The sequence below is a fragment of the Piliocolobus tephrosceles genome, chromosome 13 (assembly GCF_002776525.5).
Source record: "Piliocolobus tephrosceles isolate RC106 chromosome 13, ASM277652v3, whole genome shotgun sequence".
NCBI lineage: Eukaryota > Metazoa > Chordata > Mammalia > Primates > Cercopithecidae > Piliocolobus > Piliocolobus tephrosceles.
Genome location: NC_045446.1, coordinates 29,456,285 through 29,477,319, shown reverse-complemented (window position 1 = coordinate 29,477,319; position 21,035 = coordinate 29,456,285). Strand labels below are relative to the sequence as shown.

Sequence of the window (21,035 nt, the reverse complement as noted above, 5' to 3'; positions counted from 1 at the left end):
TCTTTTAGGGAAACACTCCATGACTTTTGCTGATGCTAGAAAAAATCAGTTCGAGGGCCAGTAAGTAGGGATTTAATTTCAGAACTGTAAAGCCAGTTTAGAGATTATTGTTATAAGCTGAATCTGACCTGCAAATAACACACTTGACGCCTGAAGAATCTTTAGAATACAAGAAGAAAGTACATGAAACATGAATCACTTGGGAAAGTTACTGCAAAGGATAACAAAAATTATTGAAAGGGCTACAGAGGGAGGCAAATAATATGGGTTCAGAAAAGAGTGTTTATCAAAGACAGAATAATAAATAATGCACAGGTCTTGAGAGGGAAGGTTTTGGTGAGCAAGTCTTCCAAATCTTTATCTCCAATCCAGTTCTCTCTCCTAGCTTGAAAGCAATACCCAGTGTGATAGTTATACTGAGTGCCAACTTGATTGGATTGAAGGATACAGAGTATTGATCCTAGGTGTGTCTGTGAGGGTGCTGCCAAAGGAGGATTAACATTTGAGTCAGTGGGCTTGGAAAGGCAGAAACACCCTTAATCTGGATGGACACAATCTAATCAGCTGCTAGGGTGGCTAGAATACAAGCAGGCAGAAAAATGTGATAAGGGAGACTGGCTTAGCCTCCCAGCCTACATCTTTCTCCCATGCATCGAACTCCAAGTTCTTCTGTTTTGGAACTCAGACTGGCTCTCCTTCCTCCTCAGCCTGCAAACGGCCTAATGTTGGACCTTGGGTTCATGTGAGTTAATGCTTAATAAACTTCCCCATATATATACACATATAATTCCATTACTTCTGTCCCTCTAGAGAACACTGCTTAATACACCCAGTGTATAGTACCACATGCTGAGGCTGTACCTCAAACTCAACATGTCCACAACACGCTCATGATAAACTGCTTCTTCCTCCTGTATTCTCTTTCTGGTGGACCACCAGGCCCCAATCACTAGATCAGACACCTAAAAGTCATTCTTGATTTCTTTTCTCACTACACACATCTAATCAACAGCCAAGACCTTCTGATTTTACTCCCTCACTCAGACCTCCAGCATCTCTTGCCTGGATTCTTGCCATGGCTTTCTAGTCTGTCTCCATGCCTCTAGTCTTTTTAACTCAAGCCAGCAATCCCCAGGCGTTCTTCAGTCGCCTTGCTGATTATCTCATTGCCCTTAGTTTAAAAATCTAAGATTTGCTTAGCAGGCCCTTCAGGTCTGGTCCTAGTGTGTCCAGAATTGGTTTCTTCCAATGGGTTCTTGGTCTTGCTGACTTCAATAATGAAGCCGTGGACCCTTGCGGTGAGTGTTACAGTTCTTAAAGATGGTGTGTCCGGAGTTTGTTCCTTCAGATGTTCAGATGTGTCCAGAGTTTCTTCCTTCTGGTGGGTTCACAGTCTTGGTGACTTCAGGAGTGAAGTCACAGACCTTCGCAGTGAGTGTTACAGCTCTTAAAGGTGGCGGTTCCGGAGTTGTTGGTTTCTCCTGGTGGGTTTGTGGTCTTGCTGACTTCAGGAGTGAAGCTGCAGACCTTTGCAGTGAGTGTTACAGCTCATAAAGGTAGTGCGGACCCAAAGAGTGAGGAGCAGCAATATTTATTGTGAAGAGCGAAAGAACAAAGCTTCCACCGCGTGGAAGGTGACCCTAACCGGTTGCAGCTGCTGGTTCTGGTGGCCAGCTTTTATTCCCTTATTTGGCCCCACCCACATCCTGCTGATTGGTCCATTTTACAGAGAGCCGATTGGTGCGTTTACAAACCTTTAGCTCGACACAGAGCTCTGATTGTTGCATTTACAATCCTTTAGCTAGGCAGAAAAGTTCTCCAAGTCCCCAGTCGACCCAGAAGCCCAGCTGGCTTCACCTCTCAGTAGCTTTTCTCTTTAGCTTCATCTCTTCTCAAGTCTCTGGCCCCTACTTTATGTTCCAGAACACCAAACTTAATATGGGGGCACACCATGTCTATAATCAGGGACAACCCTGAGATTGTGTACATGCTACTTCCCCTACGTGGAGTATCTTTACTTTCATTGCATGTGGTTATGTCTTCCTAATCCTTTAGGCCTCGGTAGATACTTTCACTTTGTCCTGAGGTATTCTCTAACCCATTCAAGTGTATGCTCCTAAACTACCTTGAACTTTCCCATCTAAGTCATATTGTCATATGTCATACTATGTCATATTGTCATACCATCCTTGTCTCTTTGCTAATTTGTCTCTCCCACTATACAGCATGTTCTAGGGGAGAAGGAACCAGATGCAGCTTGCACTCTTAAATCCACAATGCCTGGCACATAGTAGGCACTCACTAAATATTTGTTGAATTAATCACTTACAGTTGAACGTTCCCCTTCCTTAAGGCCAAAGAGACTGTCTCTTTCAATTGCCCATGACCCCCTAAAACTACAATGAAATTTTATGACTTCTTAAAATTTTTCTTATTGCTGTTTTTATGTATTTGTACAAAAACCAGACAAATACAAATATCTAGAGGGGCTCATGTATTTAACTGGATATTCAAAGCCAGTGTGAGCAGTGGAAGCTGTGGTAACCTGGCCAGCACCCTCGGTAAAGGTAGTGTTCACTAGCAACCGCAATCCAGATCCCATGAAAAAATAAGGGCCCGATGTCACCATATGTTCTGAGGTTTTAAAAGAAGCTGAAATACTTCTGGATTTTGAAATGTTGACTTGGCCGGGCGTGGTGGCTTACCCCTGTAATCCCAGCACTTTGGGCAGCTGAGGCGGGTGGATCACCTGCGGTAAGGAGTTCGACACCAGGCCGGCCAACATGGTGAAACCCCATCTCTACTAAAAATACAAAAATTAACTGGGCGTGGTGCCATGCGCCTGTAATCCCAGCTACTTGGGAGGCTGAGGCAGAAGAATCGCTTGAACCCAGGAGGCAGAAGTTGCAGTGAGCCGAGATCATGCCACTGCACTCCAGCCTGGGCAACGAGAGCAAAACTCCGTGTCAAAAAAAAAGAAACGCTGGCTCAAATTTTTCATGAACATTGAGTTAGGCAAACGAAAAATGCTTGTCCATCAAGCTGTCTGTGGGCTATGTTTGGTATGAGAATCCTAGTTTTTTCTGGGGTCCCTTAAGACTCTCTTTGATGCTCACATTACACTAAGATTTACTGATTGAGGGCATGAACACTTCTCCATACACACCTGCCTAGGAACGATCTCCAATTATCTGTCCTATCTCCAAGATCTTCTCTCTCCCATCCAATCTTGCCTATCCACCATTCTATTTTCAGAGTAGTCTTCGCTAATTTGGGGAAGTCACTTATTCAAACAAGACAGTGGTTGACAAATACTTAGCAATGAAATCTCCTGCTAGTTACTACTTTTTAATTAGGATTTTCAACCCTAAGAAAGATATACATGGAAGGAATAAGATAGGGGGAATAAGGGAGCTAATTTTCAGGGGCTTCCCTGCCTCTTACGTGGGGTTTATCATATTGTGCTGAAACTGCTTATTCGTCTACTTCTCCAGACCCTGGGCCATCTGTCTTATGGACCGCTCGCTATCTCTGAGCGCGGAGAAGGTGCTCCATAAAACTGTTGGTTTGTGTAAATGACCGAAAACTACATGCAGACTGAGGGTGGATTTCCTTTTGACTTCGGCTTAAGGAAGAATCGTTCCCATGATTATCCCACAATTCATCTAAAGGGAGATAGGCAAGGAGCAACTGTTCAAAGGCAAAGCGCTGGTAGCCGAGGCACAGCTCAGGTTCGGCAAATGTCTCCCGAGTGCCAAACGTCTCCCCAAACGCCTGACTGGTCAGGGCGCAGAAAAGCAGCTCGGGGAGCGCGGTCTTCGCCCCACCTCCACTTCGGAGCTTCACAATTCCTTCTCTGACCTTTCTTCCTGATAAATACCCGCTGAGGTCACCCAAACGCTATCCTCTCTCCTTTATTTGCTTCTTTCCAATGTTTGGCGCCCAGCTTCCGCCGTGGGAGCGCCCCGCCAGGGACCACTGATCGCCTGGGGCCGTAGCCTTGCTTCCCAACGCGAAGGCCGCGGTGCGCCAGGGTCGCTAACTGCCCGGCCCGAAGCCCCGCCCCGCACCCAAACGCCCGGCCCGCGACTCCGCGCCCAGCTCCCGCCGCCGGGTTCCGTCTAGGCCTCTACTCCTGGGAATACCCGGGACCCGTGGCCCCGCCCCTACCTGCGCGCCGCATCTCTGGGAACAACAGTCTCCCTCTCGAGCGTCACAGCCAGACATGGCCTAGACCAGGGACCCACGCGGCCTCCAATCTCCGCACGGCTTTGCTTGCGGCGCTCAGCCTGGGTTGAGGCAGCAAGGCCGCAAATGCAATCAGGCGGCGCTGAGGGCAGCCCGGAGGCGGGGCGAACAGGGTGGGCGGGGTCTGGAAGGCCCCTCCAGCTGGGCTATCCAGCAGCGCACCTGACTGCCCGGGAGGCGTGGCCAACGTGGTTGGAGGCGGGACTAGGAGGGCTTCAAGTCTGAGAGACCTAAAGGCACCTCGATCGTCTGGGGGCGTGGCCAACCATGTGGGAGGCGGGGCCTTGATGCTGGACATCAGGCTGTGCTGCGGGCAGCCGTGAGAAGGCCGTAAAGATGGCGGCCTCCTGGAGGCTAGGCTGTGATCCGCGGCTACTGCGTTATCTTGTGGGCTTCCCTGGCTGCCGAAGCGTAGGACTGGTGAAGGGGGCTCTTGGATGGTCTGTAAGCCGCGGAGCTAATTGGAGATGGTTTCACAGCACGCAATGGCTTTGGGGTGAGTGGCCGGGGCTCGCTCAGCTTCTCTGTGTAGCTGAGTGATGGGCCTGGGACAGGGGCAGTCTTGATTGAGGACCTGCGTCTGGGTGTTGAGGTGCGCGGGCTCCCTATTCCTTTTCCTCTTTCTTTGGGTGGGGTCCGCTGACTCAGCCTAATGCATGCTGTGGAGGGCTTTCTTGGCAGCTGGGAGAACCCGACCCTACCCTAGGCCTCCTGGTTTGTATGACTTTCTGACCTTGCCTTGGAATTTGGGTTATTTGTGAGACGCGGAGAGGGTTCCCAAACTCTCCTCCCTCAGCCCCCTTTCCAGTCAAGGCTCAGGTTTCTTTAAGGTTGTCAAATGTCTCGGACGAGAAAAAGCTGCCCCAGGTTGAAAAGCCACTATTGGGAGTTCTTACTCGTTCTCTAGGCCTCTCTGTTGGGAGGTGTTTTCATTGAGGCCGGTCGAGTTTTTACCCCACGCCATGACTCGTGGAAGACCTAAATTTGTAAATTCCTACGGCATCACAGACAAAGGTCCAGGAGAATGTTTCAAGCAAATATTCGCTTGAAAGAGCGAACATTCAGGAGATAAATCATACCAAAAAGTTTATTATAGAAAATTGTCGTTTAGTAATGATATTGATACGGTTAACACAATTCTTGCAGTATTTAACAGTATGCAAAATGGCAGGCTGGGTATTATTTTTCCTTATTTGGGGAGAGGGTTGGAGGGAGGCAGGGATGGAGAATAGGACTGACGTTTTTTAGTGTGACGTATTACCTGCCAATCATCATTCCTGGCACTCTACAGAATGAATTTTAATTTAAATAGGTCTAATAGACATTGCCTTCATATTCTGAGCTACCTGAGGCCCAGAAAGAAAAAAAAATCACACAAAGTCATATAGTAAGATGAATGTATTGGGGTTCCTAAAGATTACGTAATGGGAACAATTTATTTCAGTTTTTTTGGTGTAATGTTTCATAACATATTCCTTGGAGCAGAGGTGCTTTAACAGTGTGTGCAGAATTCCCTCTCTTCCCTCCTCCAAGTTTGTTGAAATTAAATTTTTTTACAGCTCCTAGAGATTTGGTCTGATCTAGTGTGGGGCTCAGGAATCTGCATTTTACAAATGTTGGATGAGTTTTGATGTTTTATTTTGACATTTAATGGAATGCGCTTTGAGACTCACTGCCTTAGAAAATCATGGAATACTAAAAGTTTAGTATTAGATATAATCTAGGAAGAGTGTTCTTAATCTTGTTTATTAAGCAGATCCTTTTGAGAATCTTTGAAAATGCTGCAGACTCTCTATACAGAGAAGGTACCATAAATGGTTACACACAAAAATGTGCACGTGGTGGCTCATGACTGTAATCCCAGCACTTCGAGAGGTGAGACTGGAAGGTTGCTTGACCCCAGGAGTTGGAGACCAGCCCGGGCAACAAAGTGAGACCCCTGCCTCTACTTGAAAAAAAAAAAAAAGAAATTAGCCAGGCGTGCTGGCATCCCAGCTACTCCAGGGGCTGAGGCAGGAGGATCCCTTGAACCCAGGAGTTAGATGTTTCAGTGAGCTATGATCCTACCATTGCTTCAGCCTGAGTGACAGAGTGAGACCCTGTCTCAGAAAAAAAAAAAAAAAAAAAAAAAAAAAAGAGTATACATAGGCCCAGTTTAATGCCTTTAGAAACTCACTTAGGCAAGCAGTCCTTATCTGCATCCTCATGTTGTTTTTTACCTATTGCCCATCCCCTAGACATATACCATGAACAACTTGTCTAACCCAGTTGAATACCATCTGTCAGGAAGAAGGCACTGCATCTTGCGGAAAGCCAAATTAGTTTTCTAGTGCTGCTGCAACAAATTACCACCAATTAGTGGCTTAAAACAACACAAATTCACATCTCATAGTTCTGGAGGTCTGAAGTCCAAAATGGATCTTCTAGGCTAAAATCAAGCTATTGGTAGGAGCTACATTCTTTTCTGGAGGCTTGAGACCCCATTCCGTTACGTTTTCCAGATTCTAGAGGTTTCTAAGATTCTTTGACTCATGGGCTTCTAAGTCAGCAATGGCTGGTTCAGTCTTTATCACATTATATCACTTTTAATACTCCCCCCTGCCTTCTGCCACTTACAAGGACCCTTGTGATTACATTGGGCTCATCTGGATGATCCAGAATATTTTCCCCATCTCAAGGTTAAGTAGAAACCTTAATTCCATCTTTAACCTTAATTCCCTCTTGCCATGTAACAGCATATTCATAGGTTCTGGGTATTAGGATGTGAACCTTTTGAGGCATGGCATTCTGCATGTGAAGCTGTGGAAAGTATTTGGAAATACTAAGTTTTTAGAAACTTTGGACTTTTTTTCTAATACCGAGCCAAAATTTATCCGCTTCTGACTTTCACCTACATACAGATTTTTGTTTTGCCATGCCGAAAACATGTGACAATCCTTGGACTACTTGTTTTACAAAGTGTGAATTTACGATGATATTTTTTCTCTGAGCTTGGTAGAAACTGTAGTTTCATAAAACTAAGCAACTATTTGGATTACTGTAAACTGTATACATTAAGTACGTTTATTGAACTGTTTCCTCTTTCACACAAATATCCAGGATTTAAAAATTTGTCGCCGGGCGCGGTGACTCAAGCCTGTAATCCCAGCACTTTGGGAGGCCGAGACGGGCGGATCACGAGGTCAGGAGATCGAGACCATCCTGGCTAACACAGTGAAACCCCGCCTCTACTAAAAATACAAAAACTAGCCGGGCGAGGTGTACTCGGGAGGCTGAGGCAGGAGAATGGCGTAAACCGGGAGGCGGAGCTTGCAGTGAGCTGAGATCTGGCCACTGCACTCCAGTCCGGGCGACAGAGCAAGACTCCGCCTCAAAAAAAAAAAAAAATTTGTCAGTTGGAACTACCTTTGGAGTTTTGGTTTCCTTAAGAGGTGTTGGCAGCATTTTTATCAGCTATGACATACGCCATTGTCTTAGCACTTCCTAGAATTTCTCATTCGCTTCTCACATAACCTAGTAAAGTTGGCATCATCTGCATTTAGTTGGACAAAAACACCAAGACTTAGAGAAATTGAATCTCCTAAAGACACACAACTATGTTAATGAACTGAAGTGCATGTATGTATTTGTATACATATATTAATTTGCTTAAATCTTTAATTTGTATCATTCTCTCAATAGATTTATTGAGAATGCAGAGACTGTCTTTCTCACCACTTATATTATTGAACAATGGGTGAAGAAATTGGCATCTGTTAGCTGCCAGGCACATGGTAGCCTGCTTGGGAAGTAGTGGGCAGCTGAGTCAAACAGATTCTCAGTATTTGCCACATGGCACATTTAATCATACTTAGTTTCTGGACATGCAATCCAAAATTCTATATAGGGCTGATCCTTAAGGTATTTGTAGTGTCTTTGGGAACGTAAACAATAAAGGCATGATTTCAGTAGTGTTTGCAGTAAGCTCAGAGGGGGTAAGTTTGAGATGATCAGGAAATAATATATAAGGCAGCTTCTTAGAGGAAGAGGTGCCAGCCCTTACAGGCTGAAGGAACAGCAGAAACAAAGACCCAGAGGCCAGAGTGCTAGTTATATAATTGACACAGCATCTGTAAACAGTTTTTCAACCTACCCTAGACAGTTAACTTCAAAGAGTTTAAATTATGGTCCTTTCAGAGTAGGTAGTATGATTTGGCATATAATTGGTAAGACGTTAATTAATAATATTGGTTTTAAGTTGTCTCTGAAGAATAACATGTTGAATTTAAAATAACCTGTGAATAGAAAAATAAATGAGGTTCAATCTTGGTGGCGATTTGCCTAGTATGTAATTATAGGCCTTGCATATTATAGATGTTAAATAAACATACCTAAGGAAGCTAGAAATCTAGGAAGTTATAAAAGAACACTAGAGCCTACAGTAGGATTGCAAGTTGGCAGCCAATGAATTGACCCACATTGTTTTAGCAGAAAAACTTATGGCAAAATTTTGAAATCAGGAGACTTTACAGAAAATCTAGATGTTTGTTTTCTCTTTAAAATTGAAAGTTAAACCCTATGTAGTGACAATTATCTAACACTGAGTAATAATTGTTCTTTTTAGGTAGGAAATTGCTTCCTACTTTGTCACTATCCCCTCTACATCTTAGCAAGGCTGAATGTCCCTTGGTATTTGCATCATCTCTAGTTGTCATTTTTTCTTGTACTCTTATCTCTATGGAAAGCAGAAGACAAAAGACCAAGAAAAATGGGAGAAAACAGATATTGTGTATTTGTGTAAAGGAGGAAAATGCTTATCCATTTAATATGAAAATAAGGAATGTCAGAATCTGAAGAAAAAAGCCTTAAGATGCTAGTCCTCTTTTCTCACCTGCCTGTTTTTTGTAGGCATATGAGTTTTTGACAGCAGTGCTATAACAAGGATAGAGGGAACTTCTTTGATAGAGTTAATGGTATGGTATTTCTGCCAAAACACAGATGCTCTTTTAGGCCTGGTTCTTATTAAGTGCTTATACACTGATAACTGATCAGATTGATACTGTCCTTCGAGTTCTCATTTACCTGTGGAAACAAACATGTAGAAAGCTGTAGTAAAAGTAGGATTTATTAAAAGGATAGAACATCACTTACAAAGTGCTGCAGGGCTATGGGGAAACCATAATTATTCCATCTATTTCTTCTAGAGCTCCTATTGTTTGTCTTCTTTCTCTTATTTACTTTGTTTTTCTGTGCAGACTTGTGATTATCAATCTGTTTACTCCTGGCTTTTCTTTCTCAATGTCAGCTTTCCTTGCTTCATTGGTGATTTAGGCCTTTATGCACGATGCTCTGTCAGTTTAGTTTAAGTGCCCACCATCATTTCTGTAATCTCCTTCCAAATTCCTTGAATAGAGTAACTGACTGACCCACTGTAGATCAGTTGTGCTATAGGGCATGCAAGGCTGATTCTTTCGAAGGCTACATTTGGACATGTTCTTTAAGAAAGTAGCATATGTTGAGAATCGATGATTGACGTGTCTGTTGCTATGACCACGTGATTGACGTGTCTGTTGCTATGACCACGTGACTAAAATAGTTCAGTAGTGCAGTAGTCCTTTATTTTAATTGTTTCTGTGCTAGGTAATGACCAAGCAAAGTGTATCATCTAAGCAAAGCAGATCTAGACTACTCAGCTGAGATGTTTGCCCATCCAAAGAAAATAGGGCAGGGGTAAATGAGATCTTACTACAGGCAGCAACAGGAGGGACTAAGAAGATTTAGATGATCAGGAAATATTTTGTATATGTTTACTTTGTTTTAAAGCATTTTATTCTGTATATGAAAGCAGCATATTAGAAGTAGCCATCACATACTGAGCTCTCACTATATTTGCATTACTTCTAACTGTCATAAAAACCCTGCAAAGGTTTGCCAGGTTTCATAGGAGAAGAAATAGAGACTCAGAGAGGTTTTAGCATTTTACCCAAGGTTAGTGGATAAGTGGACCACTTTGGAACTGTGCACCTGATGACGTCCAGAGGAAGAAAAGAGAAAAGAGGATCTTTCTTCTTGGATGTCTTTTTTGCACAACAAAGAAACATCTTCTGTTACCACAGCAGAATTTTCTTATATTGTATTGACCAGAAATGGGTCGTTTGCCCGTTCTTAAGTTAGTTACTGGCTTGACTTCACTGTGTGAAAAATGGATAAACTTTGGCTAATCAAGGGGATGGGTGTGGAATCACTAACTCTTGAGTGTGTATGCACTAGAAAAATATATAGCTGAACAAAGTTGAGCTTCTACCAGCAAGAAAGAAATTTGGAGAGTAGGTTTGGGAGTAATAAGTAGCATTTATCGAGAGCTTACTATATACTGTGCACCCTTGTAAGCACTTTACATGAATCAGCTCCATTTAATACTCACAACTAATGCTATACTCTGGTAGATAGTTCAAGTTTCAACCCAGATCTGACACCAATGCCTGTTTCCTTAACCATAGTCTACCTCAGTATCAAGTGATAGCTTGATTATAGATTTCAGCAGAACAGTGTCAGCATGCTGACGTTTTGTTCACATGTGTACATTCTATATGAACGTTTTTGCTTTTTAAAAAAAAAAAATGAAATCAGACATAGTAGTAACTGCATTGTAGACTAGCATTTCTGTGACAGCCTATCATTTTAGTACAATTAAGGACACCAAAATTCTTGAGTACGTATAAGGGTGGCATGACTATTTAAGAGAGCGTATATATTGACTTCTCCTACCTGTAAATTTCTAAGGTGATGTACTCTTAAATATACCTTCTTATTGTTGTCTTGAGCTTAATTTGCCTTTTACAACAAAATGTGTAAGTTCCCAAAGTATTGTGTGTGTGTGTGTGTGTGTTTTATTTTGCTAGGCTATAAATGGAATGCTAATTTCTTTTTACTCTTCTCTCAAGATGGCAAAGTAAAGTAAGATTCATGTAGAATTTTAATTTTATAGTTTAATACCAAGAAGGCCAGTATTGCAAGCTGAAATCTCTTCTAAAATATTTGCTTTATTTCATTCAAAGGAAATGCATTCTACACCATATGCCATCTAAAAATTCTGGCTAACCTCTTTTCTAATGTGCTGTTGGATACTAAGTAGAAGTATAATAATATGGAATCAGCAGATTCTATATTCTATAAACAAGATGGGGTATATGGTGATTCATTTTTTTGGTAGGCAGTACATTTACTATAGCTAGTGATCTGTTTGATACCTTTCCATTACTGTATAAATCAAGGACTTTATTATGTGAATCATTCGTAGGGAAAAATTAGGATCAGCAAATGTCTAATTCAGGAGAGATTCCTTGGGAATTTATTAGCCCTGGTTTTTGGAGGGGAACAAATCTGTTAGAAAACTGATAAAAACTATACCACTTCTTCAGGAAAGCGTATACATACAAAATTTTGTATATAATTCTGAGTCCAGAGAACTCAGATCTCCCTGTAATTTGTCCATGAGTACCACCTAGTCTAAAGCCTATTTCCATAAACATTTTCATCATTTCCTAGCTTTCTGGTTTTTGGATAATTGCCATCCTAATGGATATTAAGTAGTACTAGTACAGATTTTTTTTTTGTTTTCCAGTCTTCATCAGGTAGAATCTCAGCTTCATCAGGTAGAATCTCTTTGATTGTCTAATGGCACTTTTATCTACTACTGTCTAGTACTTGTGTATTTATCTTCTCATCTAAATTGTAATCCTTTTGAGGTGAAGAAGCTGGTTTGGTCTAGGGCTAGGATAACAAGTGTTCAGTAGGCATTTGTTGAATGCCTACTGAGTTTAATGAGATCTAGGTTTTCAAATATGAAATGTAGTTTGAATAGAGATTAAGAATTAGTGTACTTTAGTCATGAGAGCACTGCTGAATTAGGTAGAGGAGAGAGTAAAAAGGAAACCTTCAAGTTTGGGCTGGGAAGGTGAAAGGAACCTGTGAATGCATCTCTCATTACTCCAAGTAGGAACTGTGATATTCTACAATACTGTGACATCTTAACAATATTATAGGATATTGTGATACATCTAGCCAGGTATCTGAATGCCTCCAGCATATACCCTCTTCATTATTTCTATGCTGCCCATCAAAAATAAATAGCTAACATTTTTGAGACTTATTCTCTGCCAAGCCCCATGTGTTACCTTCTTTCTTTTTTTTTCTTTTTTCTTTTTTTTTTTTTTTGAGACGGAACCTTGCTCTGTCGCCCAGGCTGGAGTGCAATGGGGTGATCCCGGCTCACTGCAACCTCTGCCTCCCGTTTTCAGGCCTCCAAGTGCCACCATGCCTGGCTAATTTTTGTATTTTTAGTAAAGATGGGCTTTCACCATGTTGTCCAGGCTGGTCTTGAACTTCTGACCTCATGTGATCCACCTGCCTCAGCCTCCCAAAGTGCTGGGATTACAGGCATGAGCCACTGCTCCCAGCCTACCTTATTTCTTTACAAAAATCTATTTATGGCACCGTTTTAGAGAAGCAGAAACAGACATGGATTGAATAAATAACTTGTAGGTGGTGGATCTGAAATTTGAGCCTAGGCAGTTTGATTCCAGTACCTGCTCTCTAAATCACTATGGTATTCTGCTTCTCCCTGAGTTTTTTAAATTAAATATTTAACTAAATAATAAAATATTTCATGTAGCACAATAGTACATGCCTATAGTTTAAATAGTACTGAAAGGCTTGTAACAGTACAGTGGATCTCTGCCCCATCTCATCCAACTTTCCCAGTCTGCCTTAGAAGCAACCAGTTTTGTCTTTTAACTTCCTTCTGGCATTTGCCTATCTCCCTGTTTGTATTTTAGCCATTATCTGCGGATGACTGACGGTCAGTGCCACTCTCTGTTTTCCCTCCCCAGTGAAATTGTTTTGTAAGTCTTGGTCAAATATTCACTGTTTACACTAAACAAATATTATTCACAATTGAGGATTGTCCCATATTTCGATTGTTAGCCTTCTTTTAGCTGCAGTTATTGCTGCCTTTTAAATTTTTAATTAGTTTTCTCTGTGATAATTTCTAATTTATCTAACACTATGTAATAGCTTCTCCACACAGTTTTCTGTAATGTCAGCCACATCAGATACTTTCTCATTTAACTTATTTTTGCAGTTTTTATATATCACCAGTTGTGTAGATTGAACTTTAAGCTCTTCTTTTTTCCCTCTGCAGAGAAAACAAGCTTCAGTCTTCTGTTGAATGAGGGTAGGTTCTGTTGAATGAGTTGTTACCCACCACTGGATTAAGAGAGGGGATCCAGGTATCTAGCTACTTTTCAAACAGCAGCCACCCAAATCCTCCCTGGCTTAGGATACGGCTTTCTAGGGTCTCTGTAGCTGATTATTATTTATCTATTTACTTTTCTGCTTCCAAAATTATGTGCCATTATTCCTTCTTTTCTCTCTGTCTTTGTGCGTTCTGTTTAAAAATAACAAAAACAAACAGCACATTTTTAAACTTGGTGTTAGGTACGTTTGAAAGAGGAAGTAAGATTGGATAAATTTATTGTAGACATATATGAAAATGTAGGTTATCAGAAATAAAAGAAATAAAAAGCCCATATAGTAATATCACTAGCTAGAGATGACTACTGTTGTCATTTTAGAGTATTTCATTTCAGTCTTTATGTGTGTACAAGCGGGGCAGGTAGAAATTGGATGATATCGTCTATAGGTTTGAGCATCTCTACTCTGAAAATCTGACATCCAAAGCTTTTTGAGCACTGACCTGATGCTCAGAGGTGATACTTAAAGGAAATGTTCATTGGAGCATTTGGGATTTTGGACTTTGAGATTAGGGGTGTTCAACCAGTAAGAATAATGCAAATATTCCAAAATCGGAAAAAATCTGAAATTAAGAACTCTTATAGTCCCAAGCATTTCTGATAAGGCATACTCAACCTATATATTGCTTATGGGTTGTCTTTCTTACGTTTGTTAGCATGCCAAGACCTGTAAGTGCTGTTTTCATACAAACTGTTGTGCATTCATTTTCTATTGTGGTCCATTAATATTTTTAGTCTATTTTTACTCCAGTACCACGCCAGAATAACTCTTTGAACAAAGAAGACTTATATGACAAACGCTTATTTAAAATAAAAAATAATGTAACTGCCTTTATTCCAAGTGTTACTATGTGCCTAGTGCTGATTTTTAAATTACTTTTACTTTGTTCTGCTTTATTTCATCCAGCCTGCAGATGGCAGAATTGTTTTATTTGAACAGCAATTTTGAAGGCTCCGTTTTATTTAGTGTGTTGTGACATTGGAATGAGAAGCGATTAAATGAACAGTCTCTCTCCCTATTAGCGAAGAAGCAAATTAATGTTAGAGACAGGGAGCCACACTTAGAAAGTACTGGGTAATTTACTTTTTCATTTGGTCTATCTTCATTTCATGATTTTTGCATGCTTGGATTATAAATGAACTAGAGCCTATAAATGAACTGGAGCATGATGTTTAAGCTGTACCATATGTAAACTGCTGAATACCCTTACTTACTTTAGTCAGAGTAATGGAGCTTAAATCTGCTTCATATTAACCATAAAACAGTTTGTTCTGCATTTGTATTTTAAGAGTTTGCGTGTATGAAATTTTTTTTTTTAATCTGGAGACCTTTTAGTGTTCATCTATAGATCATCAATTTAAAGCTTTGATACAATTGAGTTTGCTGTGAAGTGTGAGTGTTTTGTTCTTAGGATAAAATAAATACTTTAGGGAATAAGAAACTGGAATTAGATTAGTGTACCATATTTGAAATTGAAATCAGAATGATGCTATAGAAAAATTGGAAGAGCCCATTTGAAGAAATATAGGAATTGCTTAGAGGGATTACTGTAAAATTCAGTGATTGCTAAATTGCTCATGTAGCAGAAATGGCAGGGAAAACAGCAATATTCTAAGCAAAAAATTTTAACTTATTGTGTCATTCTGTTGATGTAAAAAAAAGTAAAATAGTTCTCATGAGTCATGAGACTTTACTTTTAAAATCAGCACGTTTAAATATAAACTACTGGACCACATACATTACAATAGTCATTTTAAAATTTAAAAAAGTGTTTTGTAACTGCTATGGAAGGGTAGGTTTCACAAACCAATTCGGTATAATTTGTTAGCTTTATAAGAAGGAGCAGAACACTAAAGTGACTACAAAAGCGTTAAATTTTAACTAAATTTTGAGTACTTTGTGAGTACTAATTGAAAAACCTGTATAATGAGTGCAGCAAACTACTTACCTGTAATTGTGGGAAACTAATATTAGTAGGAAACATAATTGGTGCGTATCTTAAGGCCTTCTTAATTTGACAAGAGAATGGTAGAATGTACAGCTTACTGGAATGAGGAGGGAGTCTGCGTATAATTTCAAATGTAATTAATATTAGGTAAAGGATAAAATTCCATTCCAAGGAGTCTAGAAAAGTCCACAGTATCTTAGTAGAGCTGACAGCAGCCGTAAAGGGCAGATATTAATTATGTGCAGGCCTGTCACTTCCAGCTGATATTATGATTGCGTAATTACTTTCCCGTCAGAAAAATACATCTGGAAAAGATATCATGTAGTGTTCTAATCAAAAGAGGGTATACTAGAAAGAAATATGTACTTTTATTAACACATTGATGCTTATGAAATGATTTTTCTAGCATGAAAGCCTGAGGATAGATTAGTTAGAATCACCACAAAATATACTGCACATTTAACTCTCCGTAATAAGTGAGTATAATCTATCAAGAGATAGTATTGAATAATGGAAATGTCCAAAATATCTTTCTTTGGTTTTTGTCACCTTCATTTCAGAGTAAAGATAATGATCTACTACAGAATTATTATATTATCATAATTCAGATAAATAATTTCAGTTCATTTCATGAAGGGTGACTAAGGAACGATTATGTTCTTTTTATTTTTAAAATATGAAAAATTTTGAGCTTCTTGATTTGGTAACTTGAAAAATAATACTTAATAAATGCAGAGGCTTCATAATATAGTCCTTAATGTCAAGAGTAATGGAAATGTGAAGGTCTCTTAGGTGAGAGATTATAATAGGAGATAGAATCATAAAATAAATATGAATTTTGTCATGACAATTGGAACCAAAGCATACAAATATTGGAGAGAGACTTTAAGAGAATTAAGTTAGTATTTGTCATAAATTGGAATCTGGCTATAATATCATTGAGGTCTATTTAGTTGCTTCTTTGAAATGGAATTCTTTGATATATAAATGTAATATGTATATATTTATGAAATATTCTGTTCATAATACCTGGCTTCAGCTTTTTGATAGAACACATTGGGACCTTTTTTTTTTTTTTTTTTTTAAGCTTTTGTTTTCAAAAAGAGGCTGGCCTCTTACCATGGTGCCATTTAAAAGGTGGGAGTTTTTTTGTCCACCCCCCACTCCTTTTTTTTTTTTCCCCAAAACAAGTGCATTTGTTTTCTGAGCTTAAAAAAATAATGCTGAGGCTCAGGCTGACAGTACATTCTTTAAGCAACTGTTTTTGATTTCTTTATCAAGCCATGTAAGAAATGAAAAAGGCAGTAAGACACACCACATAGTGTAGAGTATTAGAAAGCTCATTCTATTATCTCCAAATGCATTTAATGTGTTAAGCTTTATGCACATTTTAAGAATTCTTGCAATTAAGTGTAGGATTGTTATGGTTTGGATTTGGAGATGCATCACTAATGTTATAATCTTGCCTGGGTGTGAGAGAGTACGTGTGTGTGTATGTGTGTTCTCCCTAAGTGCACTTCCCTAATTTTAGTTCACTCAAGAATTTAGTTCTCCAGCGCTTTATAGACAAAACATTATGGTTGTACTTAGTAGTTTGCATTATTTTTTACCTATTTAATATTTTAATGTGCCTATTTTAGTTCACAAGGACTTATTTTACTAAGTAAAAAATGCAGAGATTTTTTAAAGCTATCTTCTAGTTATAATTAGCATTTCAACTAGAGGTAGCTTGGGAATTAAGTGAAACTGTTGCAGCTACAGTTATTGAGAATTGTGGTGGACTGGAGTTGGATGGCCTTTGTTCTTCAGTGTCTTCCAAAATAACCATCTTTCATAATTAGGAGTTAGGAAACCCATTGTGGCTATTTTTCCTCCTGTTTTTCAATATATAATGCACTTAGAGATAACCTGTTTTTGTGTGCATTTGGAATATTCATTGTCAGTAGTAAAGATGGTTTTTTTTTTTTTTTTTTTGAGACGGAGTCTCGCTCTGTCGCCCAGGCTGGAGTGCAGTGGCGCGATCTCGGCTCACTGCAAGCTCCGCCTCCCGGGTTCACGCCATTCTCCCGCCTCAGCCTCCCGAGTAGCTGGGACTACAGGCGCCCTCCACCACTCCCGGCTAATTTTTTGTATTTTTGGTAGAGATGGGGTTTCACTGTGTTAGGCAGGATGGTCTCCATCTCCTGACCTCGTGATCCGCCCACCTTAGCCTCCCAAAGTGCTGGGATTACAGGCGTGAGCCACCGCGCCCAGCCTGTAAAGATGGTTTTTTTGTTTTATTTTGTTTTTCTCAGGCACAGTCGCAATTGCTCTGTTGCCCATGCTGGAGTGCAGTGATCTTGACTCACTGCAACCGTCTCCCGGATTCGAGTGATTCTCATGCCTCAGCCCCCCAAATAACTGGGATTACAGGCATGTGCCACCACTCCTGGCTAATTTTTAAATTTTGATAGAGTGGGGTTTCACCACGTTGGCCAGGCTGGTCTCAAACTTCTGGCCTCAAATCTGCCCACCTCGGCAAAAGTGGTTTTTTAATACAAGAATTCTGCATGTTCAAGGTGGGGAAAAGGTTTATAAGGATATTTGATTAAACATATATGAAGAATGCTCACATGGATCTGATATGTCTGGTTTACTATATTTGGATTTCTGAGTGAATATAAGCTATCAATAACCATTAATTAATTGATGATCCATATTTGTAAGGAACATTGAGATTTTAAGTCAGCACAGCTTTGAGAGTTAAGCATGCAGATTCTCATGCTGTAATCAGTCTGGATTGTGGTTTTCTCTTTGATGAAATGGGCATGTTTGACTTGGACTTTGGTTTGGGCTGTGTCAACGTTGGGGCACTAGGAGTGATAGTTCTACTTTTCCAACCTTCTTAGAATTTGGTGCCAATGGAGAGAGAGAAAGGGTAAGACAGATGGAGATCAAATGCTGATAGTTACATTGGACTGGAGAATGTGCCTTAGATCTGTGGCCTAAGATTGGGCTTCTTAGTATAGCCCCACTTTAGACTTTGAACTTTCTGTTTTAGAGGGGGACTGTGTGTGTACAAAGCAAACACACATATCCAAATTGCTGCCTCATATCCAGTGGGCCCTGATGGCAAGAACACAGAGAGGTGGGCCGGTGGAGCTGCTTTTGAAAGGCAGGGCCACGTGTGCCTAGCACGTGGGTGGAGGAACTGAGAGGAGACTGCAGGTTGTCTATAATTAGGAAGTTGTTAAAATAAGGAAGGGACTGAGGCAGGTATACATGCTTGTATTCTTTCTCCAGACCTTCAGAGTGAGGGAAAAGTGGAGAGGTACAGAAACTTTCTCTTAAATACTTCAAAGAGGTGGAAGCGCCTTTATCATGAAGCCATAGGAAATCTCCATTTGAAAATGCAGTACAAGTTATTCAGCTTCCCAAGATAAATATTTATTCTCATTTAACATTAGTGCTAAATTTCCTTGCTTTTAACCCTAAAACATCAGTGGAAACAAAAGAAGCCCTGTTCTTCCACGTTTGAAGTATGTTAGCTATGCTACAGTGTTTTGCTTGTTTGAGTCTGGAGAGTTGAACTATCTGAGGAGAGAATAGGGTCTGTGGAAAACTACAGGGGATGGATGTATTTGTTACCATGGTATTTTATTAGTAAATTGTAATCTAAAAGCCATGTTGCTCTTGATTGTAACCCTGGACGGTGGATTGGGAAGTGTTGCTGGACAAACACATAGAGTTTCCTTTTTTGATACCTAAGGAAAATGTAGTTATCCTTCATTGGGAGATCATTCTGGTTTGAGGTCTACTTCTCTGGATCCCCAATTGAATTGTGGTATACAACAAAAAGTGAGGTTAATTTAACCACTTAAATTCCGATCATCCTTGACAAGGCAAACTTTTCCTTTCACACTTATTCGTAGGAACCTTTGATTCTTGAATACTATAATATTAGAGGAAAATAAAAACAGCCAATTTCTTAAAGTCTGATCTTGATTATTCTGTGGTAGATCGTCAGAACCATGTTTTTGTTGTGGCTGGTTTGTTGTTGTTGTTGTTTTCTTATTTGCCTTTTTCTTTGGTCATTTTACCTATAAATCTTTTTTGCAGAAACAAAAGGGAAAGGAGGAGGTGAAACCTAAATCAATCCTAAATCAATTTTTCTCCTTTTTTTTTTTTTTTTTTGACTTGTAAGCACCTGGCTTGAGAAGATGCATAGAACACTGGGGAATTATGAAAACAGAGTTTAAAATATTCTAAAAAACATTTTTATTGTTATAAAAAATTGAATTTTATGTTTCCATACTATTTACTGGAGACTTAGTTTACCAGTTGGGAATCTTTTAGACTTTGGAATGCCTTCTTTTTCAAATTGAATTTGACATTAATTTACTTGAACTTATATTGATGCCTCAAGAGGTGCATTATTTGTTGTGGCTGATCTTTCCTTTTTTTTCAATTTCAGGTGATCCCATTAAGATATTAATGCCGTCACTGTCTCCTACAATGGAAGAGGGAAACGTTGTGAAATGGCTGAAAAAGGAAGGTAAGGAGGTACCTTCCTAATGTCCTGTGTGCTTTGTTATTTGGTTATTTTTTTTTTTCTAATCTGTCCTGTCATACAATATGTGTTATAAATTAAATAAATTGTGTCCATTTGGTAGTTCATGTAAGTTTGGTTAAATAAAATTTTCCCATGATAATGTAGCAAAGGTTTTCTGGGTTCAGCCTATATCCTTACACAAGCACAGAATGGTGAAAAATATTTTAAGGCTTTTAACTTTTAGTCCTTATACCCAGCTTTTAGTTTCAACATCATAATTTTGACATTCTTCTTAATTGATAACTTTATCATGATTGTGTGTGTGTGTGCGTGCGTGCGTGCGTGTGTTCCGGGAGGTAGCCAAGTTCATTATAAATTTTACTGGAAAGAACAAATAAGTAGAATACAAGGAAAACCCTCAAAAGCAGAGCAGCGGAGGAGGGTTGCAGCCCTGCTAATTATTGAAACATAGTATTAAGCATTTCTAATTAAAACTCTGGGATTGGTGCTTAAAAGACAGACCAGTGCAGCTGAGTAGAGAATAAGGGAATAGATGCAGTTGCACATGGAATTTAAGTGTATAGTAAAGGAAGACGATATTAGATTTATTCTTTATATTATGTGAAGGATAAATTACAAATGAATTACACATTTAATGTATAAAAATGAAACTGCAAGTCTTGAATTCCTCTGAACCTGGAAGTAGAATAAACACCCTAACTATAACTCAAAATCCAGATTATAATATGGGAAATAAAATTTGATACTTTTACACGGCTAAAAATACAAGTTAAGTAAAAAAAAGAAGTGACAAATTGGACAAGAGTATTTGCGATTTCTATCACAAAGGGTTAATATCCCTAAAAAATCGATAAGACTGTCAACAAGACAGTGGGTAAGATACATGAACAGATGTTTTATGGAAAAATAATTGCAAATGGCTCTTAAACATAGAAAAAATTGCCTAACCTTTCAACTGATAAGAAATATGCAGATACTTTACTAAAATGTCAT

General features: G+C 39.6%; 2 protein-coding genes across 4 annotated transcripts in view; one reads left to right on the top strand and one right to left on the bottom strand.

Moving 5' to 3' along the window:
- APIP (APAF1 interacting protein) overlaps window positions 1-4,438 on the bottom strand; it is a 34,558-nt gene extending 30,120 nt beyond the window's left edge. The window contains exon 1 of one of the 2 annotated variants that reach the window (XM_023185498.1): window positions 4,171-4,438. In XM_023185498.1, the coding sequence (XP_023041266.1) occupies window positions 4,171-4,227 (57 nt within the window). In that variant the 5' untranslated portion in view covers window positions 4,228-4,438. The remainder of the gene's footprint in view (window positions 1-4,170) is intronic. The other variant, XM_023185499.1, reaches the window with a different exon arrangement.
- Window positions 4,347-21,035, top strand: part of PDHX (pyruvate dehydrogenase complex component X) — a 74,083-nt gene continuing 57,394 nt past the window's right edge. For both annotated transcript variants that reach the window (XM_023185496.3, XM_023185497.2), the window contains exons 1-2: window positions 4,347-4,744; window positions 19,944-20,024. In XM_023185496.3, coding sequence (XP_023041264.2) covers window positions 4,585-4,744; window positions 19,944-20,024 — 241 coding nt within the window. In that variant the 5' untranslated portion in view covers window positions 4,347-4,584. The remainder of the gene's footprint in view (window positions 4,745-19,943; window positions 20,025-21,035) is intronic.